The sequence below is a fragment of the Haematobia irritans genome, chromosome 1, assembly GCF_050003625.1.
Source record: "Haematobia irritans isolate KBUSLIRL chromosome 1, ASM5000362v1, whole genome shotgun sequence".
Classification (NCBI taxonomy): domain Eukaryota; kingdom Metazoa; phylum Arthropoda; class Insecta; order Diptera; family Muscidae; genus Haematobia; species Haematobia irritans.
Window position 1 is genome coordinate 109,859,430 of NC_134397.1, and position 13,363 is coordinate 109,872,792.

The 13,363-nt window shown below is 18.1% G+C and overlaps 1 protein-coding gene across 1 annotated transcript; it reads left to right on the forward strand.

Moving 5' to 3' along the window:
* Positions 1-2,599: 2,599 nt before the first annotated feature.
* On the forward strand, positions 2,600-11,664 carry LOC142230907 (uncharacterized). The gene is made up of 4 exons (XM_075301526.1): positions 2,600-2,626; positions 3,275-3,327; positions 10,409-11,549; positions 11,638-11,664. The coding sequence occupies exons 1-4, from the start codon at positions 2,600-2,602 to the stop codon at positions 11,662-11,664; spliced, it is 1,248 nt and encodes a 415-aa protein (XP_075157641.1).
* The last annotated feature ends 1,699 nt before the right edge of the window (positions 11,665-13,363 follow it).

The window sequence follows — 13,363 nt, forward strand, 5'->3', positions numbered from 1 at the left end:
GTACATCCGAATATGTTATGAGTCTCGAAAAACTTGCAGCATATCAGCTAAATCGGTTCAGATTTAGATATAGCTCCCATATATATCTTTTGTCCGATTTAGACTCATATGTCAACAGAGGCAAAAGTTTACTACCGATTTTCGTGAAATTTTGCACAGAGAGTAGAATTGACATTCTACCAATCCTTGGTAAATTTGATTGAAATCGGTTCAGATTTAGATATAGCTCCCATATATATCTTTCGTCCGATTTGCACTTATATGGCCTCAAAAGCTAGAGTTTTGCCATGATTTAGTTCAAATTTTGCACAAGGAGTACGTTTAATAGTATCGGTAAGTGTGCCAAAATTGGTTGAAATCGGTTCAGATTTAGATATAGCTCCCATATATATCTTTCGCCCGATTTACACTCAAATGACCACGGGGGTCAGAGTTATACTCCCATTTACGTGAAATTTAGCAGAGATAGCATGTCAAATTTAGTCAAAATCGGTTCAGATTATATATAGCTCCCATATATATGTACACCAGAGTTGGGAAAATATGGTAGACTATATATTTTAGACCCATTTTCAATGGGATTTTCCTCCAATTGACTGGTTAGTTTCCTCCTAGTCGCCCGACTTGACCAAATAATATATCACAGCCCACACTTGACCACATATCTTGGCAAGATCTAACCAATATCCTTGTAAAATCGTCACTGCTGAGTAGCAAAAATTGTAAATGTTACTCAAATTGTCCTATATATCGAATACATAAGTATCGCCTGGTAAATCATAAATGCTCTTTTCTACAAATGCAATTTCTCTCGCTTCATATTTCGCATATCTTTTTATTTTATATTAACATTGTGTTTCATTCCAGGGCATTAGCCGATTTCAATTTTAATTCTAGAGATTTTGTAGAAATACAAAAAATTGTATCCGTTATAAGTATTTGTATCTGGAAATACAAATCTTTATACAGCTCCCAGCAAATTTGAAGTAGTTGAGATGGTAACACAAATGTTGGTCTACATAGTGGTGAAGGGTATAATATATTCGGCCCCGCCCGACTTTAGAATTTACTTACTTGTTTTACTTATGTATATACAATTTTTGGCTAAGTGTTATATCACAACATATATATGTTTACTCCAAATTTGTAAATTTATACTTGTTTATATTCACACATAGTATTTTTCCAATCTTTAATGAAATTTTCTTTGTGTATATATATATATATATATATATTTAAGACGCCAATTGGTTACTTTCATTATTTTACTTCCAGCATACACTTTATGTCTCTCTTTCTAAACACATATATGTTTATTGTCTATTCCTAAATTAATATATGTTTTAATCCAAGCATATTATATTTACAAACATTTTATGTCCCAAACATAATATGTTCTAACATATTAACATATATGTCCCAAACATGTTATACTAGTTTATGAACATTATATGCTTGCACTTAAAAATACTGTGTTTAAAAATTTGAGTTCCAAACATATAATTTTTACACCCAAACATATGAGAAACAGTCTTTTTCGTCCGTGTACGATCGGCTAATTGATACAAATTTGAAACTTGAGTACCATTGGTTAATAATAAAAAATAGTAAGATTTTTTTTTCAAAATCGGGCGATACATGTATATGTTAGCTATATCTAAATCTGAACCGAATCGGATGATATTGTGCGGATTTGGTTGATATTATAGAAGATTACCTTGGGCTAAATCTGAGTAAGATCGGTCAATAAATGAGACCTCTATGGTGAAAAATAAGGTTATTAGGGGACATTATTGAAAATCGGGCGATACATCTATATGGGAGCTATATCTAAATATTAGCAGACTTGGATGCTATTTCGCTTTTTGTTTAATTGATACCACAGAAGGTTAGCTTGTGCTAAATTCGAGTAAGATCGGTTAATAAATAGTGCTATTTATGACCAAATTTTATAAAACTTATATATGGTATATGGGAGCTATATCTAAATCTGAACCGATTTACATGATAAGATCGGTTATTAAGTAAGCCGAATTTGGAAAAATGGGGCGATACCTATATATGAGAGCTATATCTAAATCTGAACCGATTGCGATGAAATTTGCCAGACTGGAAGGGTGATGAAAAAAGTTACTTCTTGCCAAATTTGATGACAATCGGTTAGTTAGAAAGTTCAACGTTACCCGATTTGTCGAAATCGGGCGATATTCTTATTATTATAGAATATTAATATTATATTTAGTTATATTAATATTATTATAATATTATATATTAATATTAATATAATTATAATTCTTATATTTATGGTTATAAAACTAAACGAAATTTAGAGGATAATTAAGTCTATCAGGGCAGGTTGCGAGTTTATTGGCTCTATTCAGTATTGTCGAATATTCCGATTTTGCGTGGTTTATTATTCATCAAAGTTTATTTATAATCAAAACAAAATGAAGCAAAAGCTATTAATATAATTGACAGTGGACACCTATAGTATACCAGTGCGAAAGTTGTTACATCCATAGGGTTGGTGTGATATCAAATCTCCAAATATAGATGCTCACCATGACCGGGGTGAAGTAAGCCAACCAGTAAGCAAACAATGTTAGCCGTCATTGGAAATCGTATCGTAAGTAATTGATCCGAAAAAGTTAACAGCAGTCATGGTGACCTTTACGCACTTTGGATGGGCATTGGTCTCGGAGACACCCTACTTGCGTTTTTGGAACTTAATCTTTTGGGTAAATATACGCACCAACCGTGAATATCGTATTAAGCATCTCCTTGCATGCAGTAGAACGCTAAACTAATGTTGGAGTTTACCTTCTCCTCCAGGGCAAAAAGAAAACTAAGAGGAATCTTTTTCCTGTTTTTATTTCCTTTTCCTATTTCAATTTGTCAGCGTTGTCGTAGTCTTCATTTTGACAACCCTGGGGAAAGGGGGCAATGTGCGTGCGACAGTTGAGCAAATATGAAGGATGGCAAATAGTTGCGACAAATCAAATCTCCCGTTGGCAAACAATGAAATTGCAAAACCTAAACTTTCAATCACATGGCCTGGTTAAGAAATTCGCAGTCAACTATTTGGAACCACCCCCACACCGCCATACACCGCCCACCCATCAATTTGTCCGTCCATCATCCATCTATTGCTTCGTTATGGCGTATTTACATTTTATTCGCTTGTTATATCTCTCCCACTCCTGGCCAAATTGAGATGTCACAAACACTTGAATGGAAAGCAAACAATCAAAATATTGGACATTTTACCCAATAGAGATTTATCTGCGTATTTTGCAAACGTAAGGCAGGAAATTTAGCCAACACTAAGTAGACTCCTCAAGCGAAATTTTAGAGACGACCTTAATTCGTTCCAAAGAAACAAAGCAAAAATAATAGAAAAAAAATAATTAAATCCTAATCAGACTTAACCAAACCCAGGCTTTTGGCTCATTAATAGTAAATTTATGTATATTGGACCGTGGGAGATAGAGTGTTAAAATTATTAGCAACATGATTTGTCAAATTTCACAATTTAATTTTCAAAATATTGAAGACCAAATATTCATATGCACTTGAATGCAGTAGTCATGATGTTTACTTGGACAAATAAATTTTGGAATATCGATGAATATGTAGATATTGAAAACTAAAAAAAGTGAAAAAAATGATAGTAAATATAAATGCAAAATTATGCAAAACATGTCAGCGTCATTGAGTTTAGTTCTATAAGTGAGATATTTATTTTTGCCCCAAAAATGTTTTTGTTTCTCCAAACATAAAATGCGTACTAAAATCAAACACATAATTTCCAAGAAAATAACATGATTACGACAAACATGTCGCATGTTCCACATCCATTTTGCTCTTGAAACAAGTTTGATGTGGTCATATTTCTTCTTTGGGTGGCGGGTCTGTGGCACATAGTAGTATTTGTTAAAACATACCCCTCTCTTAGAGAATCATATCAGATGCTTCAAAGTTCAATTTGAAATTTGTAACATAAGAATTAAGATTTGTACGACAAGTTGTTTTTTATTTATAGATGAAATCTTACATTTCTGTATAAGCTTTCAAGAAAATCGTATTAAACTATCGCCTTTCACACAGTTAGAAAAATATGTTTTTCATATATTTCGTTATAAACAAAATGTGTTTCGGGCAGAATTTTAAACACAATATATTTAAGTTCAAAAATGTAATGTTCCTAAAGTAGCATTAAATGTAGTAGCAGTATCTTTATTTCGTTATATAATTTGAATTCTTATAACATTCATAATTTGCTATCTATGAAACATATATGTCGGCTATGACATGTGGTCGTCAGCCGGAATTAATATTTAAAATTTGTATTTATGATTATGAAGGAACATACATATGTGAAAATAATATATTACAATTAGATATACTCCGACATTATAAGCTTTCGATATTTAAGTGAATTAGAAACATATTTACCCAGATTTCTCCAGTCAGATGTCTCAACTCCATAGAGAATTTGTATTAAATGTTTGGGACAGATATGTTAGAATATATTATGTTTGGCACACGAATGTTTCATAATAATAATAATAATAATAATAATAATAATAATAATAATAATAATAATAATAATAATAATAATAATAATAATAATAATAATAATAATAATAATAATAATAATAATAATAATAATAATAATAATAATAATAATAATAATAATAATAATAATAATAATAATAATAATAATAATAATAACAATAATAATAATAATAATAATAACAATAATAATAATACTAATAATAATAATAATAATAACAATAATAATAATAATAATAATAATAATAATAATAATAATAATAATAATAATAATAATAATAATAATAATAATAATAATAATAATAATAATAATAATAATAATAATAATAATAATAATAATAATAATAATAATAATAATAATAATAATAATAATAATAATAATAATAATAATAATAATAATAATAATAATAATAATAATAATAATAATAATAATAATAATAATAATAATAATAATAATAATAATAATAATAATAATAATAATAATAATAATAATAATAATAATAATAATAATAATAATAATAATAATAATAATAATAATAATAATAATAATAATAATAATAATAATAATAATAATAATAATAATAATAATAATAATAATAATAATAATAATAATAATAATAATAATAATAATAATAATAATAATAATAATAATAATAATAATAATAATAATAATAATAATAATAATAATAATAATAATAATAATAATAATAATAATAATAATAATAATAATAATAATAATAATAATAATAATAATAATAATAATAATAATAATAATAATAATAATAATAATAATAATAATAATAATAATAATAATAATAATAATAATAATAATAATAATAATAATAATAATAATAATAATAATAATAATAATAATAATAATAATAATAATAATAATAATAATAATAATAATAATAATAATAATAATAATAATAATAATAATAATAATAATAATAATAATAATAATAATAATAATAATAATAATAATAATAATAATAATAATAATAATAATAATAATAATAATAATAATAATAATAATAATAATAATAATAATAATAATAATAATAATAATAATAATAATAATAATAATAATAATAATAATAATAATAATAATAATAATAATAATAATAATAATAATAATAATAATAATAATAATAATAATAATAATAATAATAATAATAATAATAATAATAATAATAATAATAATAATAATAATAATAATAATAATAATAATAATAATAATAATAATAATAATAATAATAATAATAATAATAATAATAATAATAATAATAATAATAATAATAATAATAATAATAATAATAATAATAATAATAATAATAATAATAATAATAATAATAATAATAATAATAATAATAATAATAATAATAATAATAATAATAATAATAATAATAATAATAATAATAATAATAATAATAATAATAATAATAATAATAATAATAATAATAATAATAATAATAATAATAATAATAATAATAATAATAATAATAATAATAATAATAATAATAATAATAATAATAATAATAATAATAATAATAATAATAATAATAATAATAATAATAATAATAATAATAATAATAATAATAATAATAATAATAATAATAATAATAATAATAATAATAATAATAATAATAATAATAATAATAATAATAATAATAATAATAATAATAATAATAATAATAATAATAATAATAATAATAATAATAATAATAATAATAATAATAATAATAATAATAATAATAATAATAATAATAATAATAATAATAATAATAATAATAATAATAATAATAATAATAATAATAATAATAATAATAATAATAATAATAATAATAATAATAATAATAATAATAATAATAATAATAATAATAATAATAATAATAATAATAATAATAATAATAATAATAATAATAATAATAATAATAATAATAATAATAATAATAATAATAATAATAATAATAATAATAATAATAATAATAATAATAATAATAATAATAATAATAATAATAATAATAATAATAATAATAATAATAATAATAATAATAATAATAATAATAATAATAATAATAATAATAATAATAATAATAATAATAATAATAATAATAATAATAATAATAATAATAATAATAATAATAATAATAATAATAATAATAATAATAATAATAATAATAATAATAATAATAATAATAATAATAATAATAATAATAATAATAATAATAATAATAATAATAATAATAATAATAATAATAATAATAATAATAATAATAATAATAATAATAATAATAATAATAATAATAATAATAATAATAATAATAATAATAATAATAATAATAATAATAATAATAATAATAATAATAATAATAATAATAATAATAATAATAATAATAATAATAATAATAATAATAATAATAATAATAATAATAATAATAATAATAATAATAATAATAATAATAATAATAATAATAATAATAATAATAATAATAATAATAATAATAATAATAATAATAATAATAATAATAATAATAATAATAATAATAATAATAATAATAATAATAATAATAATAATAATAATAATAATAATAATAATAATAATAATAATAATAATAATAATAATAATAATAATAATAATAATAATAATAATAATAATAATAATAATAATAATAATAATAATAATAATAATAATAATAATAATAATAATAATAATAATAATAATAATAATAATAATAATAATAATAATAATAATAATAATAATAATAATAATAATAATAATAATAATAATAATAATAATAATAATAATAATAATAATAATAATAATAATAATAATAATAATAATAATAATAATAATAATAATAATAATAATAATAATAATAATAATAATAATAATAATAATAATAATAATAATAATAATAATAATAATAATAATAATAATAATAATAATAATAATAATAATAATAATAATAATAATAATAATAATAATAATAATAATAATAATAATAATAATAATAATAATAATAATAATAATAATAATAATAATAATAATAATAATAATAATAATAATAATAATAATAATAATAATAATAATAATAATAATAATAATAATAATAATAATAATAATAATAATAATAATAATAATAATAATAATAATAATAATAATAATAATAATAATAATAATAATAATAATAATAATAATAATAATAATAATAATAATAATAATAATAATAATAATAATAATAATAATAATAATAATAATAATAATAATAATAATAATAATAATAATAATAATAATAATAATAATAATAATAATAATAATAATAATAATAATAATAATAATAATAATAATAATAATAATAATAATAATAATAATAATAATAATAATAATAATAATAATAATAATAATAATAATAATAATAATAATAATAATAATAATAATAATAATAATAATAATAATAATAATAATAATAATAATAATAATAATAATAATAATAATAATAATAATAATAATAATAATAATAATAATAATAATAATAATAATAATAATAATAATAATAATAATAATAATAATAATAATAATAATAATAATAATAATAATAATAGTAATAATAATAATAATAATAATAATAATAATAATAATAATAATAATAATAATAATAATAATAATAATAATAATAATAATAATAATAATAATAATAATAATAATAATAATAATAATAATAATAATAATAATAATAATAATAATAATAATAATAATAATAATAATAATAATAATAATAATAATAATAATAATAATAATAATAATAATAATAATAATAATAATAATAATAATAATAATAATAATAATAATAATAATAATAATAATAATAATAATAATAATAATAATAATAATAATAATAATAATAATAATAATAATAATAATAATAATAATAATAATAATAATAATAATAATAATAATAATAATAATAATAATAATAATAATAATAATAATAATAATAATAATAATAATAATAATAATAATAATAATAATAATAATAATAATAATAATAATAATAATAATAATAATAATAATAATAATAATAATAATAATAATAATAATAATAATAATAATAATAATAATAATAATAATAATAATAATAATAATAATAATAATAATAATAATAATAATAATAATAATAATAATAATAATAATAATAATAATAATAATAATAATAATAATAATAATAATAATAATAATAATAATAATAATAATAATAATAATAATAATAATAATAATAATAATAATAATAATAATAATAATAATAATAATAATAATAATAATAATAATAATAATAATAATAATAATAATAATAATAATAATAATAATAATAATAATAATAATAATAATAATAATAATAATAATAATAATAATAATAATAATAATAATAATAATAATAATAATAATAATAATAATAATAATAATAATAATAATAATAATAATAATAATAATAATAATAATAATAATAATAATAATAATAATAATAATAATAATAATAATAATAATAATAATAATAATAATAATAATAATAATAATAATAATAATAATAATAATAATAATAATAATAATAATAATAATAATAATAATAATAATAATAATAATAATAATAATAATAATAATAATAATAATAATAATAATAATAATAATAATAATAATAATAATAATAATAATAATAATAATAATAATAATAATAATAATAATAATAATAATAATAATAATAATAATAATAATAATAATAATAATAATAATAATAATAATAATAATAATAATAATAATAATAATAATAATAATAATAATAATAATAATAATAATAATAATAATAATAATAATAATAATAATAATAATAATAATAATAATAATAATAATAATAATAATAATAATAATAATAATAATAATAATAATAATAATAATAATAATAATAATAATAATAATAATAATAATAATAATAATAATAATAATAATAATAATAATAATAATAATAATAATAATAATAATAATAATAATAATAATAATAATAATAATAATAATAATAATAATAATAATAATAATAATAATAATAATAATAATAATAATAATAATAATAATAATAATAATAATAATAATAATAATAATAATAATAATAATAATAATAATAATAATAATAATAATAATAATAATAATAATAATAATAATAATAATAATAATAATAATAATAATAATAATAATAATAATAATAATAATAATAATAATAATAATAATAATAATAATAATAATAATAATAATAATAATAATAATAATAATAATAATAATAATAATAATAATAATAATAATAATAATAATAATAATAATAATAATAATAATAATAATAATAATAATAATAATAATAATAATAATAATAATAATAATAATAATAATAATAATAATAATAATAATAATAATAATAATAATAATAATAATAATAATAATAATAATAATAATAATAATAATAATAATAATAATAATAATAATAATAATAATAATAATAATAATAATAATAATAATAATAATAATAATAATAATAATAATAATAATAATAATAATAATAATAATAATAATAATAATAATAATAATAATAATAATAATAGTAATAATAATAATAATAATAATAATAATAATAATAATAATAATAATAGTAATAATAATAATAATAATAATAATAATAATAATAATAATAGTAATAATAATAATAATAATAATAATAATAATAATAATAATAATAATAATAATAATAATAATAATAATAATAATAATAATAATAATAATCTGCAAATCCAGGCTAAATGGGAAAAATCTCATTAAGGCTATCAACACATATGCAGTAACACTACTAACGTACACATTCGGAATATTATCTTGGTCAAACGCGGAGCTAAAAGCGATAGACAGAACAATAAGAACAACGCTAACAATAAATAAACACTACCACCCCAAATCAGCAATAGAACGTATTAATATCCCCCGGAAGCTAGGAGGTAAAGGAATACTAAACGTCCAAAACCTTCACGACAGACAAATACAGACACTAGTAAAATACTTCCACACAAAAGCCAATACTTCAACTCTCTATAGAACAATTATAAACTCAGATGATAACCTAACACCGCTAAACCTGAAAAACCGCACAGCTAATAACCCCATCCCAGTCCAAGGCTTAATACAAGCATGGAAATCTAAACCTCTGCACGGAAGATACCCAAACCTAATCTTCCAGTCACACGTAGACCTAGAAAATACCACCAACTGGCTAAAATACAGCAATATATACGCAGAAACAGAAGGGTTTATAATGGCAATACAGGACGGAGTAATTAAAACAAAGAACTATCGAAAGTACATCCTGCACGATAACGACAAATGCCGTAGGTGCGGAGGAGCCTCAGAAACTCTACCACATCTACTTAACAGCTGCACCGCACTGACCCACAGCCACTACACAAATAGGCACAACAACATGGGAAAAATAATATACATAAACATGATAAAGTCACTAAACATCAATACAGAGACTACATACTACTACAAATACCACCCGAAACCAATTGTCGAAAACGACGACTACATCATCTACTGGGACCGATCTATACTAGTCAATAACCCCCCGGACATGACCATACCAAACAGACCAGACATGGTTATTATCGATAAACGAGACAAAAGCATGAGGATAATAGACTTCGCGGTACCATATGACAATAACATCACAGAAACTATAATTACAAAGAAGACGAAATACCAACCTTTGGCAGAATATATCAAAAACACTCAGAATGTTCGAAAAATAGAGATAATACCCATTGTCATAAGTTCCCTTGGAACAGTCCCCAAGGAAACCACAACAGCAATCCAGAACCTAAACCTAAAACGGAACGTCTTAACAGAAATGCAGAAATCAATACTTATTAAAGCAACAACGATCGTAAGGGAAACTATCGGATAAATAAAAAATGGATACATATTCCACCTGAGCGCAACCTTTGGTCTTTGACCCGGTGCGTGAATTCCAGCTTAAGCTGCGAATGTACAATTCATAATAATAATAATAATAATAATAATAATAATAATAATAATAATAATAATAATAATAATAATAATAATAATAATAATAATAATAATAATAATAATAATAATAATAATAATAATAATAATAATAATAATAATAATAATAATAATAATAATAATAATAATAATAATAATAATAATAATAATAATAATAATAATAATAATAATAATAATAATAATAATAATAATAATAATAATAATAATAATAATAGGGAATGTAAACATATATAAATTACATATATTACATTACATATAAAAACATACATATGTTGTGATATTTTATTCAGAGAGCGACAGAGATAGGGAGAGAGTATACACTAAAAAAAAAAAAGTTTACTTGGATCCAAAGATTTTGACCTTCCTTTAAGGATTTTGGTATTGATTCCGAGCCAAAGATGCGGGTTCTTTAAAATAAGGAAATTTTTTTGCGACCTATCTGGCTTTAAATGTAGGATCTATAAAATTAAAATTAGGATACAGATCTCATTTATCGAATTTTCATTCAATTTTCCGGTATATTAACCCTATATGTAACTATGTGATAACAGTGAAAGCGATACCAGCGTGATGAGGTCCCGTCGATCATTTACTGTAGGCGAACTCTTCTATGATGCACAAATTGCATATATAAATATTTAGTTGTAAATATATTTTTATTTTATTTTTAATAGGATACAGATAATGTTTAAATTTTTGATAAGTATACTAGAGGTCCTGATGTTTGTCGCAGGCGTGGTACCTATAATTATCCTTATACGTACCAAGCAACAATATATTGTTTTGGTAGTTGAATTTCTGTACAAACTGGATTTTTGAAAGAAAAACAATAAGATTTTTTAGTGGCGTTGCCAAATTCCAGGAGCCGATGGGTCTGGAACATGTATAGAAATATAAAAACTTAGATAGACCAAGATTTCCATGAAGTTCAAATAACTTTTTTTTTGCATTTTTAGTTTCACTATAGTGGATATATCCACGGAAGACATAACATTATGTATTACCAAGCAACGAAAATGGAAACTTGAAAAATGACAATTTCTTCCAAATAACGGTATTTTCTGAAAGGATGTTAGTGTTATTAATTGTTCGAAATACAGAAATCGCAATATCTTTACGCTGCTTTTTAAACTGTGCTAAAACCACTAATGTAATTAGTGGTAGGTCCCACTGGACCTCACCACGCAGAATCGCACTAAACTTTTTCAAATACCAATAAAAACCAATTTAATGATTCAATCACATAAAAATTTAAAGTTTTCAACTTAAATCACTTCAGTACAAGAAGTCATAAACCATCTAGCTGCAAATCATATAAAAGATAAAGTTATATATGAATAAAAATCAAAAAGTTATATATGAATAAAAATCATCACGCACAAAAGGGTTAATGAAGCTACACTCAGAGAAGAGTGAACCCAATAGCGAGTTATTTTTAACTAACCAGTGTTAATATTGAACTTCGTATGTCGCTAAAGAAGCATGTACCCATAGTAAGTTCAACATTTTCCTATACGTTAGTAATTTGTTTTAACTTTTGTCAAGTTAAAATTTAACTGTTCAGAAGTAAAAAATTAACTAAATAATAAATTTTTTAAAAACGAAAAAATTAATGTTCCGGATTTCCTAGACCACCTGGTGACTTGGAGCAAGGATACATCAAGGGGGAGGATC